The 27435-nt window shown below is 39.4% G+C and overlaps 1 protein-coding gene across 1 annotated transcript in view; it reads left to right on the forward strand.

The window, feature by feature from the left end:
* Positions 1-27435, forward strand: part of LOC113682411 (E3 ubiquitin-protein ligase rnf213-alpha) — a 53746-nt gene that overhangs the window by 23292 nt on the left and 3019 nt on the right. The window contains exons 28-83 of the mRNA XM_089204515.1: positions 509-728; positions 1031-1301; positions 1392-1565; positions 1655-1757; positions 1926-2100; positions 2696-2867; positions 3276-3415; positions 3670-3864; positions 4074-4196; positions 4367-4484; positions 4892-5127; positions 5233-5315; positions 5642-5775; positions 5920-6015; positions 6154-6327; positions 6741-6901; positions 7020-7242; positions 7464-7822; positions 8053-8211; positions 8854-9007; positions 9278-9354; positions 9589-9742; positions 10348-10455; positions 10810-10895; positions 11155-11343; positions 11887-12019; positions 12237-12446; positions 13006-13142; positions 13314-13918; positions 14406-14873; positions 15281-15453; positions 16068-16274; positions 16452-16639; positions 16865-16973; positions 17093-17193; positions 17444-17629; positions 18487-18735; positions 19051-19162; positions 19517-19945; positions 20095-20214; positions 20574-20684; positions 21123-21176; positions 21297-21500; positions 21632-21710; positions 21806-21840; positions 22181-22278; positions 22648-22801; positions 23386-23560; positions 23917-24017; positions 24096-24153; positions 24907-25106; positions 25378-25519; positions 25599-25682; positions 26031-26211; positions 26733-26940; positions 27083-27160. Coding sequence (XP_089060641.1) covers positions 509-728; positions 1031-1301; positions 1392-1565; positions 1655-1757; positions 1926-2100; positions 2696-2867; positions 3276-3415; positions 3670-3864; positions 4074-4196; positions 4367-4484; positions 4892-5127; positions 5233-5315; positions 5642-5775; positions 5920-6015; positions 6154-6327; positions 6741-6901; positions 7020-7242; positions 7464-7822; positions 8053-8211; positions 8854-9007; positions 9278-9354; positions 9589-9742; positions 10348-10455; positions 10810-10895; positions 11155-11343; positions 11887-12019; positions 12237-12446; positions 13006-13142; positions 13314-13918; positions 14406-14873; positions 15281-15453; positions 16068-16274; positions 16452-16639; positions 16865-16973; positions 17093-17193; positions 17444-17629; positions 18487-18735; positions 19051-19162; positions 19517-19945; positions 20095-20214; positions 20574-20684; positions 21123-21176; positions 21297-21500; positions 21632-21710; positions 21806-21840; positions 22181-22278; positions 22648-22801; positions 23386-23560; positions 23917-24017; positions 24096-24153; positions 24907-25106; positions 25378-25519; positions 25599-25682; positions 26031-26211; positions 26733-26940; positions 27083-27160 — 9473 coding nt within the window. The remainder of the gene's footprint in view (positions 1-508; positions 729-1030; positions 1302-1391; positions 1566-1654; positions 1758-1925; positions 2101-2695; positions 2868-3275; positions 3416-3669; positions 3865-4073; positions 4197-4366; positions 4485-4891; positions 5128-5232; positions 5316-5641; positions 5776-5919; positions 6016-6153; positions 6328-6740; positions 6902-7019; positions 7243-7463; positions 7823-8052; positions 8212-8853; positions 9008-9277; positions 9355-9588; positions 9743-10347; positions 10456-10809; positions 10896-11154; positions 11344-11886; positions 12020-12236; positions 12447-13005; positions 13143-13313; positions 13919-14405; positions 14874-15280; positions 15454-16067; positions 16275-16451; positions 16640-16864; positions 16974-17092; positions 17194-17443; positions 17630-18486; positions 18736-19050; positions 19163-19516; positions 19946-20094; positions 20215-20573; positions 20685-21122; positions 21177-21296; positions 21501-21631; positions 21711-21805; positions 21841-22180; positions 22279-22647; positions 22802-23385; positions 23561-23916; positions 24018-24095; positions 24154-24906; positions 25107-25377; positions 25520-25598; positions 25683-26030; positions 26212-26732; positions 26941-27082; positions 27161-27435) is intronic.

Genomic DNA, 27435 nt, shown 5'->3' on the forward strand with positions numbered 1-27435 from the left:
CCCAAAACGCATTGTATCCTTCCTGAGTATGATTTGACGCCCTATTGGTGGCTTCGCATTGAGGTGAGAGATTTTAAGACCTCACCATATAAAAGCGTCATTTGTTTGCAAGCGAATCAATAGCCCATCATTTTGTCTCTTACTTTGAACTGAGCCACAAATGTTTTTTTTTCTAAAATGAGATATATCAGTTCCCAGCACAGAATGACATATCATCTTCAGCAACGTAAATAGACAAAGCACTTGTGATTTAGCCATGTTGTACAAGTTGCTGCTCTTTCTAAACGTGTATGGAAGTCCCTCGTTTTTCTTTTAAACTTCAAGTTTTTTAGTGAAGATTGATTAAAATCCCAATGTAGATTCCATCACAGAGTAAAAATTTGAAGATTCCCAGGGTGGTCCTCTTTTGTCTATTTAATCATTTGTTTTTCTGTCTTGATATTGTATCCCTTGAATTGTTTTTACTCTAGACACTCATCTGCATTACTTATTGTCAATTCTTTTTCAGGCCTGTCTCTTATAGTTATCTGTAGCTCCGAAAATGAAAACAGAGCTCACATGGCTGCAGCTCTAGATCAGTATAGGCTTGGAACTATTCCTCACTGTTGCTCATCAAGAGAGATCAGGCAGTACCTGAAATTACAGCTTAAGCCACGCTCTCAACAACGGGCAACTTTCAGAGATCAAGTCTTGCCTTGGATTCCTGCAGCTGCATTGGACAGAGAAGAGTAAGAGCCTTTTTGTACATCACGTTATTAGAAATAGAAAATCCTAATTAGTGCAGTATAGTGGTTCGTGAACATGAAGCTGAGGTATACAAATCAAATAGACATTTGGGCCGGGACAGAGTGATCAATACCTTTTCAGTGGTTTTGTGGTTTCGATAATGGCAATGAACGCATATCCATTGCACTGAGGTAACTACGCAATAACGTCCAAGTAGGGTAGAGTAGTAATGCTACATGTTAGTGAAAGTGAATTGAACCTAATACTCTACCGCCATCTGACAAAATATGTTTTCTCTGCACAGACTTGCTGTTAGAGTTATTTCATCTGAAAGAGCTGGATCTGGGAAAAGTTTGGCAGTCTGTCGACTCAGTCAGCGCCTTAGTGAACTTCAAAACAATGATGCAGTGATGGATTACCTCAAGGACATGAGTACAGATGTGCCACTTTGCATCAGTGTACCGATCTATGGACCAATCGTTCACCAACGTGTTGTGGTCGAGTCTTTATTGCCTCACATTATTGTTCCAGATTTGCCCCTTTCCCGCATTTTCCATTTTGATGTACATCCTTCGGTAATCTATTTTGGTTCTATTTCGTCGAAAGATTTTAGATATATTATCGTTACTCTTAACACTATTAATGGTGGAAGATTTTTTCCACAGGTAAGAGGTGGTCTGGACACGCTTCTCTTCAACCTCTTAATCCTTGGTGCCTTGAAGAATAGTAGTGGTCAGATCTGGAGGCGGCGATCCTCAGATCTTTATGTCATTGAAATTACTTCAGGCGTATCTCCGACTGCATGCGAAACAGTGGAGAGACGACCAATGTCTACTAAGGTCAGTGGCATAATGAGAAAAAAGACATTATACAATACTTCAAATAAGATCTCTAGGATAAGTTTGAATGCTGTTCTTTTTCTTAACAGGTCTCCAAGAAAGACATGGCGGAGCCCTTTTACAGGCTTCTTCCTACGATCCAGTGTGGAACACCGATGCAAACATTACATCAGCTGAGAACTAATCTAGCAGGTAAAAAAAAAACGGTATTTTTATTGTGTCAAGAGTCGGGCTCAATTGATTTTACATGCCGTACGATTGTGTTTTAACATATTTTAAGGTATTTGACCCACATCTGCCGGATCTACTGGAGAACAGAAGGTAGTACAATTATTTTTTTCTTCTTCATACCCTATGTAGCTGACAGCAGTTTGAACCCTTTGTTTGACAACGCTGAATTCAAAAGCTCCTATGTTCAGCGGGCCTTTCAGTACCTTAAGCTGTATGAAGCGGGCGGCCAGAATCTTGATCATTTTTGGTTTGTACCCGGCCAAGTTATGGGCGACCATACAGAGTGTATTGATATACTCACCAGGTGAAGAATCGTCTGATAAATATATAGAGGGTCCTTGTGTGTTGTACCTTAGTTCTTTCAGTCAGGTTCTGTCTTTGTGCCATTTGAGTGTTGATGTACGTGCATGTAAGCGGAGGTAAAAACAAATTGCTAAGGCAGTATGGAAATGAACGCTTGTATTCAACCAACACTTTGCATATGATTGATGCAATTTTGAATTTCTGTTTGAATTAGTCGCACTTTCTCAATTAAATCAATCAAAGTTAAGTTTTGGACCATAGAAGATTAACTGATGGTTACTTACATGACACCATTGAGAGAGAATAGTTAACCTTGCTACTTCCTTTTAGTTTCCGAGAAAGATTTATTTGTATATGGTTTTGATACCGCCGTTCATCTACGAAGCGGAAATGTTACATTTACAAAACCTTTAACTCTCTACTGACGAGTTTGTAAGACTTTGTATCGTCAATTTTTTTGCTTCATATGTAACGTAAGTGTATAACATTCCAGTGTATTTTTAGGAACATTCCAGGTGTGAGATTATGATGTGCTCATTTATCAGTGGTTAAACACTCAAATACTCATGTTTTTTTCCAATCAAATCCAATCACAGACATTGTGGTATCGAGAACCCTTCATGGGCCGAGATACGGCACTTTGTGAATTTTCTCGACTCCCAACTACAAGCCTGCGAAGACAGTTCGTTCTGCAACATGGAATTGGTGGGGGATACTCTTGAGGGTTTTAGAAGTTTTGTAGTTCGTTTTATGATCTTAATGTCACGGGTAAGATATATATTCATTACACGCGTTACATCTGACAATTTTTAAAAGGAATTCCATCAAACGGTCATCAAGATCGCCCTCGTATAGTTGTTTGGTCCATCTATCTTTGCATCCTGTTCTTCTCGCTCGCTAGTTTGTCTTCCCTCTGTCTAGATTGCTATTCATTCACGAACTAACAACCATCCTTATTTTTCCCTTCTTGATATTGTGTTTCTTAATTTATCCATACATCATTCATCCATTCTTCAAGGCATTTGTTTGCCTGCCAGTCATTCAGAAAGACAGAGACATGTCATCCTTTTCCTTATCAAGAAAATGCCTAAAACCGATTTCAAAGAGGCCTAGTTTATCATGGCATCAATTCGCAGAAGAACCTGCTGAAAATATTCTTCTTGTGTTACTTAAAAGGATTTTGCTACACCATCTCTGAAAACATGTGAAGAAACTACTCAAACTCCAGGCCTTGATGACGATACTGTTGTTGAAGATATGGAACCTGCAGCAGTTGAAGTCTCACAGTTTAGTCTAAGGAGACACTGGGAGACTAGGTATGAGTAACACTGCATCTGCACAGTGACTACATACATAAGATCTGCGCAAATGCTAGAAATTATTTGATTTCAAAGTGCTTACTATACGTGTGTGTCTGTTTTGTGTTGGTGGGACCGATTGAATTACTGTCATGCTGTTAAAAACTGTTCAGGGAACAGCTTTTGGTAACAAGGGAATGGCTTGCAAATGTACACTGAAAGCAACAGTCATAGATTTTAAGTGGTAATATCCAGTTCCTTTTCATTGGCAGTTCGCATCCCTACATATTCTTCAACCAAGATCGTATTACAATGACGTTTGTTGGCTTTCACATTGACCCAAATGGGAACTTAATCGATCCGGACCGTCATGTTATCATTCAGCCAAACTTGATGTCCAGGCACTTGCGTACCGGCCTTCACGTTCAAAGGGTTGACATGCAAACTAACTATGAATCTTGGAGCAAGTAAGTGTGAAGCTGATCTAGCGTTTGCGTATTTGACAATAGCATATCCTAGGCCTTAAATTTTGTAGGGTTTCTATAGCTTTGCTTTAATCACAGTTATTTGATAAAGCCAGTGGACGAATAATAAATGATTTTCCCTGTGTTTTTCTCTGCAATGAAGAGTCCTTGGGTGCTTTATTTAGATATTCTTGCTATTTTGCTCTTTATAGGGGACAGAAAATCGAAAAACTTTGCGGAGTAATGGGTGTTGAATGGCCTTGTGATCCAGATGACTCGTACGAGCTCACCACAGACAACTTAAAGAAAATCTTAGCTATTCACATGCGTTTTAGGTATGACAGTGAACGCAATTTCTAATAACTGTACGTTGTAATATCTTTAAAAACTGTTAGACAATTAATGGTAATTGAGCAGATGGAAATTGTGGAATTTTACATAAAAAACAAGACGAATTTTCAGTTTCTAACATGGCTCTCTCGATCTTAAAATTAATAAATCCAAGGTGTGGCATCCCTGTGGTCATTATGGGTGAGACTGGCTGTGGTAAAACATGCCTTATTCGATACATGTGTGGCTTACAGTCTGGGCCTGGTGGACCTAAAAACATGCTTCTAATGAAGGTAAGAATTTAACAGGTTGTTGTTTTGTATATTTTTATGGATATCTGAATACACTTTTGCAGTCTATTGTAACCAAGTTCCTAACTAGTAGTATGATTTGAAAATTTTTTGTCCGATTACCACCATAATCAGCGTTACTTGCTCGTGCACTCAACGATTTATCTCATGCAGTCCTAAACCTTGACTTTCCCAAGTCCTTTATTTTTTCGTAAGCCAATGTTTGTCTCGAAATTACGCAATAAGGATAATAGCTCATTTTTTCCCGCTTTAACTTTTATGAAACGGTGAAAGAATACGCGAAATGATCGCAGATTACGCAGTGACACAGGGAGATTTTCTCATCTTCTATTTGAACATTTCTCCAGGTGATCGTCATAATATTAACACCTACCTAATCTAAATGACAGGTTCATGGAGGTACTACCTACAAAGACATAGAGAAGAAAGTGGAGGAGGCTGAGGCAATGGCTATTGTGAACGAAACGTTGAATATCGATACGGTGTTATTCTTTGACGAAGCTAACACAACTGATGCTTTGGGGATGATCAAAGAGGTTATGGTCGATCGCCGAGTCAATGGCAGAAAGATAGGAGTAGGGCTTAAAAGATTACAGTTCATAGCAGCGTGCAATCCTTACAGAAAGTACGTTGAACACCTTTGGCGAATTTCGAGTATTACATATATATATTAGGTTTTTTTTTTCTTTAAGTGTCATTTCAAAACAGCTCTTTTACTTTTGTTTCTTAGACATACAAATGAAATGATTCATAAGTTGGAGTCAGCTGGCCTGGGGTACCATGTCACCACGCAACAGACACAGGATCGCCTTGGTATAAAATTTTTGTGAATTAATATCTGATCTATAGCATTGTTGACTAAGTGATAAACATATGTAGAGAACGACATGCAGCTCACTTAGAGTGAATTTTTGGGCACGGATGCTTTCTCGGGACAGGAGTGGCTCATCGCACGGGGGCTTACTGCTGTGACCTTTAGCGTCTATGCACTGTATAAAATAAACGCCAACGATTTAAATTGAGTCTTCTCATGTCTTAAAGTCATGTGCCTGTAGCACTTAATTTTTTTTGATGCTAACTTTCTCATTTTTTCCGAGAAAGACTCCGCCCTACAGATCTTTCTTTTTTTAATCTTAAAGGTCACATTCCTCTTCGGCATCTGGTGTACAGAGTGCATGCACTACCAGAAAGCATGCGTCCGTTGGTATGGGACTTTGGTCAGCTTAAGCCTGAAATTGAGGAGCTTTACATTCGTCAAATCGTCACCAGATTTGTGAGTCTATTTTCGTTGTTCGATCTGTAGAAGATGGAAGATCAAAATTCCAGACCTTGATTTCATTTGGAAGAAGAGTAAAACTTAAGAGACACCTAGAGACCTGTCAATTTAGGAAACATTATTTACCTTTTTTCAAACAAGGTTTTACAAGAAGAGAAAATTCCAGGAGATGCCTCGCTCGTGAAAGCCTTGACAACCATACTTACTGCTTCTCAGCGCTACATGAGGGACCAAACGGTAGGTCAAGCTTTCTAAAAAAATTTGTTGGCGTGGCTCGAAGACTTATCGTAGATAAATAGGAAATGTAGGAATTCTATTGTAACGCAACTCTTTTCTGACTTTACTCAAATAATTACACTGAACCGAACCGAACAGGATGAGTGCAGCTTTGTGAGTCTTCGCGATGTTGAACGTGCAATGAATGTGATGGTTTGGTTTTACAATCACCGTAATGCTCTCAATCCATTAATGGATGATGACACCGATGAAGACAGTGATGACGACGATGACGACAGCGATGTCGAGTATGACGAGGATGAATTGGATCAGGTAACGCAGTTTTAATGACTTTCCAGCATCATGTAAGAGCAGCATTGATGTTGTTCTCGCGATCGCTTCACACTGTAGACTGATGTGATTATTCGTTTGTATTGCACTACTCATCCTCAATCTGGCTTTTCGCTTATGGTGAATTTCTGGTTTTTCTTCGTAAAGGGCAATGATGGTCTATTTTTTTCTTTGGTTTAGCTTAAGCAACCAAGGTCAGGGTCTAACTCATGGAATGACACCATTGTCCTGACAATTACTTGAAAGGTCATCTAAATGTACTTTTTATAAATTGAAATAAGCGAATTTTTATAACAAGCATGCACACATAGGTCTGACTTTCAGAAAGACCATGAATCAATAACCTAAGAGATGCAACTATTATAACTCCACTCTTATTCTTCTGTTTTTATTAGCCCCTTGATGATGTTACTCGAGCAGTTGTGCTCTCCCTTGGGGTTTGTTATCACGCACGCCTTCAGGACAGAAAGCCATATCGTCAAGCCGTTGCTCAAAGCTTTGCAAACCCCTGTCAATTGCCCGGCGGACAAGAACGTATTCTGAAGGAAATCACAAGGTAATGTTAACAAACATCTATCGTGTACCCTGTGGTCGAGATAGGGTGAGCATTTTTTCATTTCTGTTTATGATTGGACTTACCTTGTGAATTTGTTTCGTGCTTTATCGTCCCCTAGCTGTCAGAAGGCAGTGTTGAATGAACTGGAACTTGGGGATAACATTGCTCGCAATACAGCATTGAGCGAAAATGTGTTCATGATGGTGGTATGTATTGAACTGAGGATTCCACTGTTTGTCGTCGGTAAACCGGGTAGCTCCAAGTCACTTGCCAAGACTGTTGTAACTGACAACATGCTTGGAGATGCCTCAAGGTCTGATCTCTTCAAGACGTTCAAGCAGGTAGGTAGTTGATGTATGTACAAGCTGCCCTTTTCAAAAATGATGCAATGGCGCGTTCTGGAGGAAATTGAAAGCTCATTTTGAAACAAAATGATGCATGCTCTGGGTGTATTCATAATTGAAAAAGAATGTCTCGAAGCAATAATCATTAGGGGAAATTAGTATACTCACTAAGTTCCCTCAGTTGATGGAACGGCTTTACTGATTCTACTTTTGACCAGGTCCAGATGATTTCTTATCAGTGCAGTCCGCTCTCAACTGCTGAAGGGATCATGGCAACCTTTCGCAATTGCAGTAACTTACAGAAAGCCAACAACCCAGACAAGTATGTATCAGTTGTGGTCTTGGACGAGGTTGGCCTTGCTGAAGACTCACCTTTGATGCCCCTGAAAACTCTTCATCCGCTGCTTGAAGATGGGGTGAACTTAACCGATGACATCATTGCCAATGAAGAGCAACTTCCAGAAAGAGTGGCGTTCATTGGGATCTCTAACTGGGCTCTAGACCCCGCAAAAATGAACCGTGGAATTATGTTATCACGTGGTCTGCCTGATTCTGAAGAACTTGTGGAAAGTGCAATGTAAGATTTTCCCTCAGATAATTTTTGATAATGACAGCCTGCGATCTACAGACTTAAAACCGTGACAGCATCCTTATTTTCCTACTTTCAGTATTGAAATAGAAACTTGTGACAGATGAAATTTGTAAACAGGAATTTAAAGTACGGTTTGGGAATGTAATATTTTATACTGATTTTTAACTTGTTATCATGCAGGAAACGTTCACAACATAAATTTTCTTTCTCTGTAGGGGCATTTGTTCCACCAATAAACGCATACAAAGCTTTGTTGGACCACTAATGAATCCCCTGGCACTCGGTTACAAAAAATTGTACGATAATCAAAGAGAGTCTGAGACCCTCCAGGAGTCCAAAAAAGATGAATTTTTTGGCCTTCGGGATTTTTACAGGTAGCATTATGATTGAAATGTTAATTCTGATAGTTCTCTCATTATTACTGATTAGCTGCTTATGTGTTGTAGCTGAACCCTAGTCATCTTTGGTTGACCATACGTCATTACTAGCCACTCTGAGGTTACGCTCATGTAGAAATGTTGCAGTTCTATGGGCAGAACTGACCAGATACGGGCTTTAAAACTGTAGCGTCCTACATGCGAGCCTATTTTGTCCCTTTTTCTTTACAATAGATGGGTTAGTTACATACTTTGTAATCCTTGCTTTTGTACTGCAATTATGTCTTGTATTAATCGTTTAAGTTGACGCATTTTTTAAATATTTTCGTTCACCATCTGGCTGCTATGTTAACGAATATTTCAGGTTTCAAGTTCTCCATTTGTAATAAAAGTAGTTGGCAAGGAAGATCCCTCAGTCGGTAAAATATTTTTAGGAACTAATGGAAGCTTAGATTTATCATCAGGATGATGGGATTCAACTCTACTTCTTAGCAGTAATTAGCGTGTAACTTCTTCTTACGTCGCCTTTCAATGTGATACAAACTTTTAGGCTCGTAGCCAAATTAAATTCCGTTGCAGCTGACGTCTATCAAATTTTGGCAGTGAACGGATTTAAATTATTTTTCTTTTTACCCCAAGCCTTGTGAAAATGGTGTACAAAATTGCTGAGGAGCAAGGTCGTGAGCCACGTTGGCCTGAGGTAGAACATGCCATAAGAAGAAACTTTGGGGGACTGGATGAGATTGAACCTGTGGAAATTTTCAAACAATTCGCTTTGGGTGGAAGCCGCATGGTATGTGTTTTATCGGTATTTTTTTTATTTCTAGTTTACCCATACCTTTTGTTTTTGTAATATTAATAATCTGTACATTTGTTAGAAATACTTTTAAAAGAAATGAATGAAAATAAATTGTCATCGTTAGAAAAGAGGTCAAAGATATTAACTCGAATGCATTTGTCACATGCGCATTGAACGAACCAAGCTATTGATGTTATCACCGCTGAAGCAGGCCACTGTCATTTTTTCTTCAATGCATATCTACTTGGCTCTTGTCTCTTGAAGATGGAGCAAAATGAAGATCCGTTGTCTGCTGTGAATCTGATCAAGGCCAGCCTTAAAGATCAAAAGAAAACGAAAGGGTAAGGAAGACGTTCAATATTGTCTAATTCATCACTGAGCAGGGCTCAATTGCTCGGCTCTGCTATCTATCGTTAGATAAACTGTCAAGGCAAAGTTTTAGCGGTTTGTTCATGTAAAATCAACGATAACACTTTAATAATCTTTTACGCAAAATCAGATCCGTGCATTAAGAATTCAAAATCTAATAAGTGGAGCAGTTCTTGTTAAAAGGTGTTTTTCTTTTGGTTTAAAAGAGAGAGTCGATACCTACTGGTATTGACAGAGAATTATGCCGCTCTGCCGATTGTTTTGAAAGAGTTACTTCGAACCGGTGATGAAACTCGACCTGGTGACGAACCTGTCGTAATTTTTGGGAGCAGCTTTCCGAAAGATCAGGAGTACACACAGGTACTTACACTTTGTAACACTCGTATTAAATAATGTAATTCACACTAAATTTGACTTCTGAATAAGGTGGCATAACTAATTGCAGTTATTCCACATTATTTAGGGAACTCACCTTGATGGTTGACAAGTCAAAGCGTTGATTTCAACTTGTAAATAGGATGCTCCTTTGAAACTGTTGAAATAATCTTCAGAGGATACGGCTGTAATCTTTGGCGTCTATAATGGCTAGAATCGCAACTTGAACAAATTGACCAAACTTGTAATATCAAAGTGAAAGAGGAGCTACTCGTCCCATTAAGTATGTTTAGATAACAACGAATAAAAACGAAAATATTCGTCAAAGTTAGTCATTTTGATCGTTTTAACGTTGGTCATAGGACCAACTGGAGTTACTGATATCAGTATGTTTCGTACGAGTAGTCAACGATCAATTAAACCTATGGCCCATAAAGCCTTATAGTAGAACTGCTGAATTGACACAGAAACTGGTCGATTAGACCGTCCAACTAAAACCATAGTGGACACGCTGTTCTGTTGGGGCATAAATTGTGGCGATTGAGTAGTGGTTTGAATTTGCGACCCTTTTCTGTTGCACATATTTACAGGTTTGCCGAGACATTAATCGAATTAAGGTATGCATGGAGACAGGACGGACTGTAATCCTTCTGAATTTAGAGAGTCTCTACGAGAGTCTCTACGATGCTTTGAATCAGGTATGGATAGGAGAAAAAAATCTTCTTTCAATTAATTTTTCTCGTCAAAGTACAGCACATTCTAATGATGTTAAAGAAAGTTTTGTAACGAATTGTACATTTTAAACTGAAGCAAGCACTGAGAAATCCTGTCTGGTTTACATCTTTTCAAAATGGATCATTCGTTATCATTAATTCTTTCTCGGTCTGTTTGTCCGTTTCGTTTTATTTTCACCAGAAAATGCACGCATCAGTAGCTTCGTAATCTTCCATTTTCTCTCTTCTTTTTCGTTCTTCGAGCATCGGTGTTATTCATTGTCTCTCGTTGTCATGCAGTGCATGTTTTTCTTACTGTGTTCTAATCTTATCACTCAGTACTATGTGTATTGTGGAGATCAGAAATTTGTTGACCTTGGGCTAGGAAGTCACCGCTTCAAGTGCCGTGTACACAATGATTTCAGGTAAGTATAACGGCGGTTTGTATTTCACTTAGGATACAGACGGAATCCCTTCTATAGTAAACTGCAAGACCTGCTTCAATACGCAACAAAACTGATCGTACTCTTCTTTGAAGCATTCATTTTAGAGCACTTTCTCCTGGTTCTTTACAATACATCCAAGAAGAAGTCTGGGAAGTAAATCCCATTTGTTCTCTCTACGAAGCTGTATGTTTGTGTGTATTTTAATACATTTTTTTATACAATAAATCTTCATGGACAGACTCGTTGTGATTGCCGAAAAAGACGTCGTTTACAGTAAGTTTCCAATACCCCTCATCAATCGCCTGGAGAAACATTATCTTGTGACGTCAGCCAGTCTCAGTCCTGCGCAAAAAGTTGTTGTAGATCAACTCAATGATTGGGTCAACGGATTTTCCCACGTCAACATTCCGCGACATCAACAGATGAGGTATGTATTGAATCTGGCCACAGCTAAAATTTTGACTCTTTCATTTCTAAGCATTTGTTGGATTTAAGTTAGAACACTCTCATTTCTCATAGAATTATGTTTACTTCATAGTAGATTGTAATGTCGTTTCAGAAAGCCTGGCAGCACAATTTTCATGCGTGATTAGGTCACTTTGTCCTATTGCTAGTGCGCCAGAGGCGTTGGCATCATTTACCCTTAAACGAATTCCGTATGACCCATTATTTCTTTCTCTTGTCTGATCAGGTAACGACCGATTTCTAGTAAAGAATAAGAAATAGTGACAGAAAATGGTCAGTAAAATTTTGAAAAAATTTAGATTCAGGTTTTCATCACAGAGGGCTTCAACGATGGTTTTTCGCTATTTTAAAATTGTATTTTAGGGCGTTTGTTGTTGTATTCAGAACGGGGATTTTTTTAGTTCAATAATTTTTTTGGCTAAAACTCATGTTAACGCATTATTATCATGCTGTTTGAGTTTACCTAGATCACTGAATGTAAAAAATTTGACTTTATGCCATAAAGGAAATATTTACCTGGTGATGCATTTGTCGGTTACCACGACGATACTGCAGCATCAGTAGTGCTACAAGTATGCAGTGACTTAGACGAGGATGAACTGTACAGTCGTTTCAACGACAAGAATTTTTCGGAAAGGGTACGTTATTTAGAATGTAGTTATCAACATTGCTAGTAATGTCTTGAAGTAATCCTAAAGGCATAAATATACTCTTTCGTTATCATCACTTTTTCAGTTCCTACCTGTAAGAGCTGAAGTAAGAAGCACGTGTATTTCCGTTTTGTAGGGTATCTTTGCTCTTTCAAATGGTCTTTTAATTTAAATCCTGAATTTTTCATTACATTTGACGTTGTAGGTCCTGAAGGAATCCCAGGAATTGCTGTTGCAGTGCGCCACACCTGATGCTGTGGCAAGGTTGGTTCATACAAAGCTTGCTACACAGGCAGACCAACTATGGGAGATTTACTTTACAAGCCAGGAACATTCAAGTTTAACAGCTTTCCTTCGAAATGTGTTAACGACAGAAGAAACGAAATTGGGCCAGCCCGAGGGAACTTTGATTCAGGTGAGGGTGCTTTGGCATATTTACTTAAGTACTACAGAAGTTCCATACATTTGCTTTTACGTCTTAATTAAGTTAATATATAGATTTAGCCAAGCCTAAAAGCGGAGCTCGCATATTTTTTTGCCCGCACGTCTCTAGGGTACAACGCCTTGCCCCGGCCAGGACTAGAACCCGGGTCGTCCGACTCGGAGCCCAGTGCACTGACCACGGGACTACTGAACAAAGCTGTGGCGTTGGCGTGCCCGCGGTACAGTCGACCACGCATATTAAAAGTAGCACCTTGTATGGTTGTACGGTCGTACGGTCGTACGGTCGCACATTCGTACGGTCGTACATCCAAATTTTTTCGGCTTGATAGGTTTCTATTATTTTGCATAATTATGGGCCTATGCTCTGCGAGCTCCGCTATTATGTATTATGTTCCTGCTTTGTGTATCTGCTGAGAAAATTTGTACTTGTACATGGATATTTTCAGAGTATGTAGTTGCAAATCTGGTGACATATACTTATTACTTCTGAGGGAAGCTATACTTATGCGTATGTTCCTAACTATTTGTAGGTGACGACTCATGCTAGGTTGCTGTCGTCGAATGATTTGAAAGATATTTCATCTGCTACCTCTTTGCCATTGTCAAACGTCTCATGTCTAAGTCTGCAGCAGTTCCACACAGGGCAACAGTTCTGCTCATCTGTAAGGTGAGGACGTTTTGTAAGTGGTAGATCAAATGCTAGGTATTTGTTTGATAACTATTTATAGATAATTTAATGAAACTTCTTGTCTGTAATGAAGTAGTAAAAAGTAGTAAAACTTAGTAAACAATTTTCATATCGTTTGTAAATTCCATTAATACTAATTCGTGTTCACAGGGATTTTTTTGCGAAACTTGGTGGAAGAGAGGGATTGCTCATGGTCCAGTGTGATGCTGGAGATATTAATAGCAAACTGATCCCCTGTGCTCGTCACTTGCTAGTGGAACAAAGAACCACAGCAGAGCAAGATTTTCTAGAAAGCGTTGGGTGTGCTCCCTCGTCATTCGTGCATATTGTTCTCATCATTCAACTGCCTCGTCTTGTTGGAGGTTGTCCAACTTTTGCTGGTTTTCAAGGAGGACGCTGGATATCTGTCCACATCGATGAACTTCGCCCACCGACAGGTCAAATACCAGCCATCCAGTTTATGGTGGACCGGTCAATCAGTAACTTGTTTGACGTAGCACCGACCATCACACGGGCTGATGATATGGAAGTTGAAGAGGAAGAGGAAACAGAGGCTGATATCGACATGGAGGCGTCGAATGATGTTTCCGGGACTGATGCCATTTTGGATAAAGTAGATATTGTCAGTCTTGTGAGAAGCTGTATTCAAGCTGCCGTTGCAAGACTTGACGAAGAGTCCTGGCGTCCGTCACGATCGACACGCCGGATTGAACTGATGTTAAGTCTTCTCCCGGACTGCAGATCTAGTGGGACTGGTAATTATAACAGGACTCTTTGCTCTTTACTTTAACGATATGCCGAGTGTCCCAACTCGAACGTGTTATTGTTATAGGCGCCTCCATTATCTAAGTTCCTAAATATAAGCAGCACTTTTTTCGTATAAGTGTCTCCGATCTGTCTGAACGTTTAAGATCCTCCTTTTCTTTCTCAAATGATGTTTGATTTAACGTGCCTGGACTTCTAGATTATTTTTTCTAGCATTTAGTTGAGATGACGCGGCTGATCGGTTTAGCTTCAGATAATCCATTTTCTAGCAATAGATAGGCTCCAAGCCTTGGAGTTCACTTAAGCAGGATCCCTGCTTAAGTGAACTTCGGAAAAGACCGACTGGGCACTAAGTCAACTTTTACGGTATAAGGCGAGAATTGATTATTTGCCATTTAAATGAAACATGCTCGAATTTTATAAGGTTTCGCCTGTTTTTAAAGGTTATCTAACTAGAGTTTATCTTTTTTCTGCCAGATTTGTCATTTGCTACGGTTTTGTCTCGGCGAATCCACAAACTACTTCAAGAAAAGGATGAACGGGCTGGGACGAAAGCCATTGACTGGTTACGCTCAGAAGCTTTGAGTGGTACCGGGATCCAAGAAAATGGAACATTCAGAAAAGCACTGTGGCAGAAAGTATATACGTCAGTAATACCAATTCTCTCTGAAGTTATTGCCCTTGTGGACCGCGATTCTAACTTGGAACTTGTGACGGGTGAAGGTACCTGGTTGTCACGCCTTTGGATATCACTTTTCCAAAGCCAAGATATAGTTGAACTTCAGTACGATAGCTTTCTGTCCCTTGAGAGTGGCATCATAAGGGAGCGCGTGTCAGTAATGACTTCTGCGTGTGAAAGACAAAATTTTGACCTGCAGTTTCCTTTCTCATGGCTGATTAAAGAGAGAATTGATGCTATGTGGAAAGAGGCCTGTAGTATTGCAGGTAAACACTTTTTTAAATATTCAGCGTACCCATGAAGTAGTTTCATTCTAGTTTCAACGATAAAGCACAACAATGTGCGTTATACTTTCATAACACGCTAAACTTTAAGGATTGTTTAGTACAGAACTCAAAACAAAATCTGCACGCACGGATAAAAAGAACTGGCGAGTTTTAATTGTTTATTTAGTTTTAATTTCGGTAGACTTCACATGTGAGACTCACTGAGTTTATAGCATAAGTTCCTCGAGTCTTTTCATTTCTTTTCCAAACAGTATTGCGTATGCGTCTTGATTTAGCTAACATTGAAAAAAAAAATTTTGACGAAGTCAAAAATAAATATATTCCGTTCGCCATATAAACGAAAGTGGAAGGTTCTTGAAGTCATTGCTGTTTCATTCTTTTATAAGCGAGAACAAACACCCCAGTTCAGCGGTGTTTGTGCGACCTAGTGACTACTTCGGAAATCGGACGACTGCTCGAAGAAACTGAATATGAAGGCTACGAGGAAGCCGCAGTGATGCGCTACCTTCACGACTTCGTTCACATGGTCCACAAACCAACAGTTCCTGGAGAGGAAGAGGTAGGACATCATAAAGAATGGTGATTGGATTCTCCTATCTCTTTTCTACGAAATCTAGATCTGCTTTTGTCGTAGCAAGCGCATATGAATTATGCACGACATGCATCGAATCAGTGGCAGAAAGGGGCTGCTGTTTTAGTTGAAAAAGAAATGCAAATTCGTACAGGAATGTAAACCAGTTTCACCCACCAGCCTGAAAGATCCTCTACCTGGACCATTTGTATATAGTTTTTCACGTCACCTTTCTGTTCACCTCATAGTGTGAAGCATATGTGAACCTAGCGTATAGCCTTTCTCGCCTGGTTTGACTTATGTTGGGAAATAATCTGTCGTTTGTCACACATTAGTAGAGACGAAGCCAACCTTCTATTCTGTAGATGGTGATAAAATTTACCAGCTGAATGACATGTGGACCGAGAACCTGGGGTGAACTTGAGACTATCGACCCAGCTGCTTCTATTTTATCTTGAATCTGTGGCAATTTGAATTTTATGTTTTCGAGCTATCGCCAAATTGCCTCCTTGGAACTTACCAAGAATGTAAAAAATTTTCATTTTGTATTAATTTTTTTCAGAAGCCTGGTAGTATATTCATTCTTGTTTGTTACTCAACAGCTGATTAGTCAAGCTATTGTCACGGCCGCTCGCAAGTTGCATGATGAGACATGTTCGGATGAGGAATTCACCCTCACCATCTCTTTCATCCACGTGGCTTATGATCGCATCGAGAAACGTTTGACGAACTTCTGCCAACTAGTACAGGCTCAACCAGATATTGTCACCAGCCTTCGGGAAGTTATTCCTCCAAGCGAAACGGAGATGGTAAGCTTATTGCTTGTTTTGAAAAGTAATCCTTCAATCGAAAATTTCATGAGATTAAATTTAACCTTCTTATTTTTAGCCTTTTACGCTTTAGGACGTTTCACGCACTTATATTTTTGAATTATGAATAAAAACAGTGTAGCAGTAAGATTGATATGATGCAATAATACCTTCAAGGTCCTGGATGCCGTCGCTCTAGAGATTTGCTTGTCCAAACTTGAACCTGGTGCTGAAGAGTTTGACGATCCACAGACTCGCTTAGTATGGTGTAACAGAGTGTTGAGTATCAGAACAAGTGCTGAGAACATGATCAGTAATCTTTCACAGTATGGCCGTAAAGTAAACCACATTCTACTTAATTGCAGGTATTGCACTTTTTAAAATTCTAGATCGACTAATCACATTTCAGTTTTTTTCGGTGGAATTCGCTTTGCTTTTGGCTCTTAACCTCTTACCTGAAGTACACTCAAAAGAAATAATAACCGCAGTCAAGATTACTTTTTAGAGCTTGTACCTAAACTCAATAGGTAAGGATATTATTGTATCCGATATCACTACTTTTTTTTTCTTTCGTGAACTTTCTGTGTCAGGTCAACTTGGCAGAGAGTAAGTGCTGTGCGATTGTTTATTGAACATACCTGCCCTGGCACAGTTGCATGCCACCCAGCAGATGTGAGGAATGTTTTTAAACTGTGGAAGGTGGGTCGAAATATCTATGCTTGTATTTGAATAGCTTAAGAGTGTGTTGTGGTTCTTAGTGCTTTGACTTTAGATTTCACTTTCTGTTTCCTCTGTTTCCAAAACAATCTTTCTAACAGGCGTTGGGTGATGAGACAGACTTTACAAAGCCGCAAACAATGCGAGTTATTGAAAAGTTTCTTGTGGATTGCAGCGAAGCTGTTAGTAAACGTTATACCAGGTAAGGAGATGGCAGTAAAAATGTTAGGATAGTTGGTCATGAATTGGATCTCTGTCATTGTGCTTTTAAAAAGGCGCTTGTATTACTGATGTTTTTCAAAATCTTTTTTGATAATTTTCTTGCCATCGATTCGCCTCGATGAGAGTGAACCTCTCCTTCCAACGTTCATCGTGCTTCCCGTGCGTGCGTCTAAAACTTACACAGATAGTTTTCGTTGTAGCCCTTAAGCAGCATTTCTTCTGTCCCACAGTTATGGTGTGAACACCTGTCCTGTGTGTCTGGATGGTCTGGCTCAGAAGGATCCTGTCAAAATGCCTTGTGGTCACGTAATTTGCCTTGCTTGCATCACTAGCTGGATTGAAAGGGAGAGAAAATGTCCGTGCTGCAAGAGAGACGTACCGGATGATTTCAAGATCTTACCCACCAAACTTGTAAGGTATAATGTATTTATTGTAGCCCAGGTAGCCCAAGCTCGCACAGGGAGCCATCGTAAATACCTGTATTTTGTGCAAGAGGCCCTATATAATAGGACTATGTGTGGAAATAACGGTTACCTATGTTTTAAAGCGCGTTAAATTTAATTGTTCTAAAAACCAAAACTAAAGCAATCAAACAACGGCCAATCAGAAAACAAGTGCTCTAAAGAATTAATGAAGAAAACACATATGCGCTTGAAGTCATCTCGAATAACAGGTTAGTTTTGCCCACAAGTCATCTTACCTACGGATCGATACGCCCCCAAGTCAGGTAGCCTGCAGATTTGTTTCGCCTACAGTTCATATCGCCCATAGGTCGGTTCGCCCTAAGTCAACTGGCCTGCAGATCAGTTTCACTTACATGGAAACAACCATATTCAAGGGGTAAACACGCGTGATCAAGTCGGAATTTCATCTGATTGACTGGGAGAATGGGGCAAATTTCTAGATCCATTGTAAAGCTCAGTAAAGCGAAATCAGGCCATTCCATAGTACTTTCAACACTCAATTGAAAAGTTCCCCATCAATCAACGAAAAAAATGAACTAATGAAAAATACATTAAGTGTTTTCAGTTTCGTAAAGAATTTTGAACTTGAGCATAAGTCTAAGTTCCTCGCACAAGGCGTTTTGGATGAGATTGATAATGGAGAATCAAACGAAAAGTTGCGCTTTCCTCTTTGTAAACTTATCATCATTTGCTATACACTGTAGTAATGACATAAAAGTCTTTGGAGATAGATATAACCGCTTCGCATGTTATTCCCTTATTTTAAGAACCATTCACTGACCGAGTTGGGTGTGCAATTATATTTACAGGAAAGCTGTTCGAGAACACTTCGATTTCCGTCGTCGGTGCAACTCCTTCTTCATGGAGCTTGTCTCATTGTTCTGTTTTGGCACAAAGGACGATGAAGGTGTTATGGATCCTGAACTGTTTAAAATGTTCATGAGTTATGTGATAGAAGCCAGTTCAAAGACTAAGGATTTTTCTCCTTTTCCGGAACATGGCATTGATGCAACACCTGTAGTTAGATCGTTTCTGCTACAACAACTCCTGAGAGCAGGGTATGTACAGCTGTTAATGGCGGCAATACGTTTTTTATTTGTGGGGCTTAAGGTAGAAAAACCAATGCTCTGCCATCCGACCAAGGTTGACAAATTCCTTAGATAATGGTGCGGCACCAGCCGAAAATCACTCCTTGGTTTTTTTTAACCTCAGGGTTCGAAACCTTTTGTCTTTAGGGCAATTATTTTCACTATTTGTATCAATCAAATTCTTTATTTTCCTATTATGAATGTTATGTCAGGTCATAGTCTCTTTCTACGATCGTGATTTCCCTTTTCTTTATCGTTGCTCATTTTTATCACTATTTTTTTCAGTGACAAGGAAGTAAAAGAGCATTTAACACACTACTTGGCCAGCGCTCGAGAGCTTAGACCAGAAACAGGTCATTTGTTACAAGTCTGTCAACTTTTTGTGCACTGTTGGGAGGTGAGCTTTGGAATTACAATTTATTTGAAATACGCAGTACTGCTATTGTTTACGGAACAGGCTCTTTATTCAGCACTCGCCTTTGATCTAGTTCTGACCCGTAAGAGATTCAGTACTCTATTTATCCTTTAGTTATTTCCTTTTTGTTTTGGCGATTTATCATCACAAGGAATCACATTGATCAACCTAACTTAATTATGAAAATGCTTTCCTTGTTGTGAATAACTACACTGTATTAATATCTCTCTAGAAATAACTATCTTTTCAAAGATAGCGTGATACTCTGTCCATTGCTGCACACAAAAGATAATCTGAAGAAGTTTCTCACTACTTTGTCGTTCACTCTGTTTGCAGGACTCCCTGATCAGCTTGTATTCTAAAGCCTCGGACAATTTGCTTGTTATGATTAAACTTGCTCAGCAACTTTGCGATGAATGTTCTCCTTTGCTTACCTCCAACTCGCCACAGCAACACACTCGAGACCTCGATGTAGATGTTTTAGAGGCCGTTGCTAAAGCGCGCTATGCTTTAGCATTAGTTGCTAAGTTTATGTACGAAAGTGTCACAGAAAAAGACGGTCCGTGGAATGATCGGGTTGTACAAAACGAATTACAAAGCCTTTTTGAAGGAGCAAGGAGAATGTGCTACAAGAGTCTGAGCCAGATTCCCCGATTGTACCTTCTGAGACTGCTAGCGAGGAGGTTTGGTGTGGAGTCGATCAATATCTTGTGTGATAAAAAGCAGTCTGAGTGGATTTTGCCACCAGAGAGTAGAGACAAACAGGTAAAATGCGTGAAGAAGTAGATTAGGTCAATACCTTCGCCTCTTATTTTAGTCATAAATCTCTTTTAAATTACAAGCTTCTTTTCTCTTTTAACCCTTTGTAGTAAACTTAATGCCCTTCATTTATTTTCCCTTTTTGTCTTCTCCAGCAAGGAGATATTGTTCCTGATAGGTTTATTATATACGGAGAGGAGTACAAGAAAATCAGAGAAGCTATGGCAGAGACTGTGCTAAGTGGTACACCGAAGGAGTTAAATAGCGCGCTCCAGGTACGAAACCGTAAGAGACAGCCTATAGCTGTTTACATCCACACTGTTGATCGCTTTAGTCTCAAACTCGAAATAGTTTTGATTGTCTCGTTGTCTTAAACGAGGCCGTGTAGTTAAAACTTAATGAGTGGTTTTCGATCGCATTTTTCTACCACGAGGCATACTCTCAGAATATGATTATAAAATACTGGAAAAGCGAAATGTAATGCTGCGAAGAAAACGAAAACTACTCAACTACGTGACAGAGAAAGGCAGTTTCCAAAGCGCGTGCATCGAGTTGTTTTAAAAGATATTATAGTGTAGAAGTAAATGCTGTCTTTTATTGGCGATGAAATTTATCTTTCCTGTATTGTTTGTAGAGCATTGTCTTGCCGCCTGTCGTGAGGGATGTCATGATTTTGTTGTCTGAATATCGTGAAGTGACCACTTGCTATGGTTTCACCTCCACTCAACGACAACTCTCCCCAAGAGTAAGAAACTAACAGTCTTTTTTATGTAACCATGATACATGCTTAGCTGACTCTAATAAACCACTGAAAGGAGGTCTGTTGCTATTCGTAAAGGTGCACTTATGATGTCAATAAACTGACCAAACATCAACATACCTTCATATCGTATTACACAGGTAGTTCACAGAGTCATACACGTCGATAAACAGAATATTATTGGCAAGCCTGATTTTGTTAGGAAAGAAGTTTATATACATGTAAACAACAAGGAAATGAATACATGCGCTGTGTCCTTTCTTTCGATGAAGGTTAAAATCTCAGTACTTGATGAAGAAACATAGGGGAAAATCGTGATTGGTTTTCCTCGTTGTAGGGTTTTTAGCTGCAGTTTTAGATTTTTCACCTCGATGAGATTAAGCGGTAGTCCCTGATAGCTTATTAAATGCTTTGCTTTTTCAGGCTCACCAGTGTTTTCAAGAATTTATAAGTGAAGGTGCTCAGCTTTCTGCTAGGGTGAGTTAAAACGGAGCATGTTATTTCTGGGTGACTTCTGCAATTTTACCTTTTCATGTGGACTCTTTAACTCCCCTTGGTCACCAGTTTCTCCGCTTTAACAACTTTTGTTTTCCGCAGGCCCAACAATTCGCCATTCAGCTTCTAAACAACACCCAAGGTGATGCAGGGTTTCCTGGCGTCCGAGTAGCTCCCGGTCGATCAGCTTCGGACCAAAGTTTGGCGGAAATTGTTGTTCATACTACTGCTGTGCTACAGTGCACAAATCAAATGACTATTTGCGAGCCATTGCGTCAACTTATGGACAATCCTGTGGCTTTGATGGTACGCTTAAGATTAATAAGAAAGCCAAACTAAGCCTTGTTTGTATTCACTAAATGCTAGTAGTTGCTAAATTGATAATAGTTTTACGAAGTGATTTCCTTTTGATAAAGTTTCTTTCGTTTGTATCTCAGAATGCCTATTTACCCGCAATGCCAGACGACAACCTTGAGGAAGCAATGGCGGGAATGCGTGAGACTGGGAGCTGGTATCGTAAGTAGCTCAAGATATTTAAAACAATTTAATTTTGGTTAGATGGTGGAATGTAAGTTTTTATGTCAACGGGAGACATACTTATCTTTTTGCAGAATGCCCAAAAGGACATCCCTACTACATCGGAGATGTAAGTATCACCTTTTAACTCAAGAGTGGCCTCTGCTTGCGTAATTCAGCTTAAATCATTGTAGACAGTATCATTTGGTAAGGAACGAAATTTTAACCAAGGAAACGTGAGCACGTTGGTCTTAGGCACTAGTCATAGATAGGTGGCGATAAACATTGATGATATAGTACCCCACCTATACTTTAATATCAAGTTTTTTCCACGGAAAGGACTGTGGGTAAGGAAATTTCGCCGCTTAGTGTATTCAAAACTCAAGTAGACATTGCAGCAATCGCGTCTTCTATCCCGTATGGCTGGTACTGAGTATCGTCCTCAGATTGTTATTTTTCTATTTTTACAGTGTGGTCGCCCCGTCGAGGTGAAGGTTTGCCCTGAGTGCAAGGTCCAAATAGGGGGAGCTGGGTATCGTCTCTCACAAGGAAATACTGCGGCTCAGAGGTATGGAATAGCGCTTTATTTGATTACATTAAACGTTCCGTTACATGGGTAAATACATTAAGTACTGTATGCCCTATAGAGCGTTGGTTTGAAAACGTTTTCGCAACTTCCCAGACACTAATGGTTTTTGACGATTTCTTTAATGGTACCCAAATTATGCTTAACTTACTCGTGTAACCTCTGATGGCTTAGTTGTACATGAGTAATCTCATTTGGTGTTGGATGAGTTATTTAACCCATTTCTTTTGCTTATTGGTGACCATTTACTTTCCCGGAAGTAATTTTAGTTGAAAATTTTTTTACTTAATACATTAAATAACACCGAAGTTAAAAAATGTAAACTTTGATTGCGTTATCTTTTGTCTGCAGGGGGGATCGAACAGTGACGGGCCACGTGCTTGGCCATGCTAATACCAGGTCCAGAAGTCTTGCTCCTGAAAGGAACTTGTCGCCTGTTCTTGTCGGCATTACACGGATTCTTATGCACTGTGCCATGATTGAAGGAGCCCACCGGCATCCACAGGTGAGCTGGTCCCTTATCCCTTCGACTATATCTTGAAAAGGGCTAATTATTTCTTGTTTAATAAGTAACCCCTCTCATATAGAAAAAACTAGTAGAGGTGAAAATGTGAATTTAGAACTTGTCAGTATGTTACTCTGGGAGTCATCACAACCTCTTCCTTTGGTTCATTCTTTAGGTATCAGGAATTATCTGAGAAGACTAAAGGAAGTTGTATCTTTCCTTAGTGTCCTTTACCTCATTTGTCATTGTTTCTGAAGATATCGTTGTTTTTGCTTTTGTGCTCCTTCTGCTTTTTAGCTCAGTTTTTTTGTGATCATAAATGGATCACTCAAAGGGATTAGGTAGGAGGTATTAAACTTTAAATTAGTCGGAGAAATGTTTAGAGAAGGTGTCTTGGTGCTTTATGTACTTAGATAAAACGGCAATTATATATACTTAAACCAAAAAAGTATGAATTAAGTTCTGCCTTTCTATACATTTGATGGCCCGCGAATTAAATTATTAAGTAAGCATTAACGAATGCTTATGTGGGTAAGTTTTAAAACACCTGTAAAACTTCGTCTTGATTATTTTACTTTGTCTAGAATATTTCCAACCTCATCAATCCGACAATTCCACCAGCGGCATTGACACGTTTTTTGTGGGATCACCTGCGGTTGGACTTTGAAGTTCTCGCCAAAAGCCTGGGGAGGAGTGTGGACGACACGGTGCTTTGTATCCACATGGTCCTTGCACAGATGACCGCGCATGTCAATAGTGGTAAGCTTTTAAGAATTCTCGATACCATAGCGCTTCTCGTTTTCGAAGAATGACGAAAAAAACTCGGAAATTTGCCAATCGTAATTAAAGTCCCTTTGCTTTTCGCACCAGTCCTCATAATAGGACTTTTCCGCATAAATATCAAATGAATAGGAAAAATTACAAAGTGCATATCATGGCCCTAATACGGTAGGAAAGTTTCTTCTGTTACATTTTAGATCCTACACATTTTTAGTTATGTATGGTCAAACGTATGTTTGTGCCATGGGTTCAAATATTTGATCTTATTAGACGGATAGATAGAAACCCATTGAAGCAGTTTCATTTGCAATCTAATGAGATTTGAAACGTTTTAGCGCAACAGGCCGCAGACTTTGCTTATGACATGAGATCGAAGGAGTCTCGGAGAGCATGGGAAGCAGCTTTCAGTGCCACTGTTGTGACTCCATTGTTAACGGTATGTCAGATTTTTGTAATAGTTCAGGTTTTACTTTGTGATCTGTCGAGTCACCGATTTTCTTTTCCTATCTTTTAGAACCTTGAAGAGAAAATTCAACGGTGCTTACAAATGTTGGTTAGTGACAAGAGGCTCGGTGAGTTCATTTCCTCATGAAACAATAACAATATGTGACCTTGGACGTTGGTACCCTTCCAGTAAGAAAAGCCATCAACTCGTTTAATTATGGGCTTAAAGTACTGGCAATTTAGGACTAGATATTTTTAGGATATTTAGAGACAAACAGGATTTTTAGAAAATTTGAGGATTTTTAGAACATATAAGGATATTTAGATGAAAATGTTTGGAAACATAGAGTCGATAAATTAAAAAGAATTCACGTGGTTCGTAGAACATACTCTGCTAACTGTTTGATGTCATCGTTATTGTTTGTTTGAAAGTGAAATATGGAAGGAGACGAACCACTTACGTTGTTCTGTAAATAAATGATCATTTTAAATCAATTTGAAGGTGCTTCCATGCAATTTCACCACAGGAATCTCGTGGTTTTGTATGTGATTATTTGGGGGAAAATTTAGATGAATCGGTATTTAAGGAAAAAAATTGCGGGATAAAATTAAAAGTTACGTTCCTTTTTTTGGAGAATTTCTTTACTGGTTTTTAGGCCATTTTCCGGGATTTTTATACTTAAGGCAAGAGATTATAAGCTGCTGAGAGTTTATAATCTCTTGCTGTAGGCCTACGCCAGTTGTTACAACTCATTTTCAATAAAATTATTGTGAACCAGATGGAGAATCGACAAGTCCGTGTTTAGAGGGTGGAAATACAATTCTCGCTTTTTTTTTTCAAGAAAAAATATCAAATTGATGGCCCTTGATTGTTTCCACAGGTAACAATCCCCTACTGCGTCAGCTGTTTGAGATAGACGTCTCTACTGAAGCTCTGACTGGTGGTATCCCTCCCACTTGCCCTGCCCTATGGAGATACCGGACTCAAGTGACTCTTGATCACTTTGCGCACACATTTCAACAAGAGGTATTTTCCACTGATCCTGAGAGGAACAAAGTATTAGCGGAGTTTTTACGGCAGGTAAACCATATTAAACTACTTTCACTAACCAATTTTTACATCCGTTTCGTATGTTTGCTTTCAGAGAACCATTTTTGCTTTTGAAGTTCGTAATTCGTTGTAAAGTGTGCTTTTAACTGAGACTATGTTGAACTGAAAATTTTCTTAAAACATGAGGTACGAGCTATTGGGTAATGAGCAGCACCAACGGATGATGATGATGGACCGATAGATGTCATCCATCAATTGTCAGTCCTTTTGCCGTTTACATTTATTTGTTGTTTATCTATAGGAACACAAACTCCGCGCTCTCCGTTTTCTGCCCGACATTATAAAACTACAGCGTCTTCTGATGGACAAATTCCATCGTCGAATTGACAGGACTGAAGCGCAGCGCATGAATATAAGAGAATTCCTGCGGAATATTCCTTCAAGTAAGTTGACTGTCGAGTGATTTTTTCCTTCATTTTTTCTGTTATATCCAATCCCTTGACTTTTTGTCTTCCTTCACAGAAACAGAGAAAGATGAACTTGCGTCACTGATAGCGAGCTTTAACGTGGCATGGAACCTTGTGCGGCTTAGTCTTGATCAGCAAGGTATGCCTAGATTGGCAGCATTTGTAAACGAGTATTCACGAATGAAGCAGGTCGTAAACCTATTAGATTTTACGGTATTATCAAGTTATTAAACGGCACAAACCAAACATGCATAAGGTACTCAGGACATAATTTTACCCGCCTTTTACAAACGATTCACTAAGTTCAAGTTCATTTTCTTTCTCATTCCTTCCCCCCCCTCCTCCCCCCTCGTCCGCACAGCGTAGAGCCACGGGGTGTATAGAGGAGCAAAAGAAAGGTTAAAAGTGCTACTGTCCCAGACCACTGACTATGATTGTATCTACATATGTAGTATATCTCTTCTCAACCATTCATTGTCCTAAACAGGGCGTCTACGTCCTCCAAAGGACTTGTGTGACCAGTCCATGGATAATTCACGTCCACTTGCTATACTCCTGCCAAGTACCTCCGGCATGGGTATCTGTTCCACGGCTCTGGTATTTTTCCTCACCATGCTTCACAACGAGTTCAACGAAAGATATCAAAACTTGATGGGCGGTAAAGTCAAGTAAGTGCGATGACGGAACCTTTTCCCCATGCCACCCACCCTAAGAGTTACTTTCCTAGTAGTACCGTAAATGACCTCACAACGCTTTCAGTCCTATTCTAAGTTTCAGTGAGACGATATGCTGCGTCGACAATGAAGTAAATTTCCTTTTGTAGCTTCAAACATCGCTCCCGCTCTATATTGCCAATGTGCTGAACGTTCAACGATTAATTTACCAATTTTAACGTGTTAACAATTTCTTTCTACAATGTCATTTGGCAATTATTTTTTCATCTCGCGCTTTGAAGACTAGGAGCTGACATTTCACGTTTTAAGAAAAATTATGAATACGAATATTCTATGATCACAACTGATCGGCAATCAACATCATGTTTTCCGTAAACTAGCCATAAGTAGATATAGACCCGAATTAAGAATAACTGATTTTAATGATAAACCTCTTTGTGTAGCCTTTGGGTATCCTTGCAACCACTTGAACTTTATTTCAAATGTGTGATGTCATTGTTCCCTGTCATTACTAGAGACCTGCCCCACATACAGCTGCAAGACGTGACAAAGTCACATCTGATTTCATACGACACCGAACGAGATCTTCTACCCCTTGTCTTGGCGCAGTGTAATTACTCTCTAGAGGTGGGTCGGGGAACATTGGTTCAGTACAACTGGGAAGCCCTTGAAAGACAGCTGATTGACAGGTTCATAAGGGGAAGACCACTTATTGATTTCAAGGTAAGAAGTAGCTTCAAATATACATAATGATGTCCAACGTTTGTAAAATATTTCCTGAAATTTCAGTCCAAAGTCTTTACCAGAGTTATTTACTCACTCCTAAAGGAGAGGTTTTGAGCATTATATCGTATTTATTTCATAGGACGAGAGGTTTGCATTCAGCAAAGACGCCCAGTTAGACTCGGTTTTCACTTCCGTGAAAAACAAGGTCCGGCCACAGGTAAAACATTTCGTCTTATGTGCTCGATTCCTATTCAATATGTGACCCACCAGCTCCTTCTGGAGTTGCCAATGATTAGCAAGAAAACAATGGTAGTGAGAGAAGTTACTATGATGAAGATAATGATGATGCTATTAGTAATAATTGTTGTACCAATAATGGTGATACTTATTATGACAATATTGGTGATAGAAACGACATTAATAATAACATACAATGGGTTTGGAACTGAAAATGACTGTGTTGATATTGTATACATAAGTGGCACATATTTT

Source organism: Pocillopora damicornis, chromosome 4 (assembly GCF_964200805.1).
Source record: "Pocillopora damicornis chromosome 4, jaPocDami1.2, whole genome shotgun sequence".
NCBI classification, from domain to species: domain Eukaryota; kingdom Metazoa; phylum Cnidaria; class Anthozoa; order Scleractinia; family Pocilloporidae; genus Pocillopora; species Pocillopora damicornis.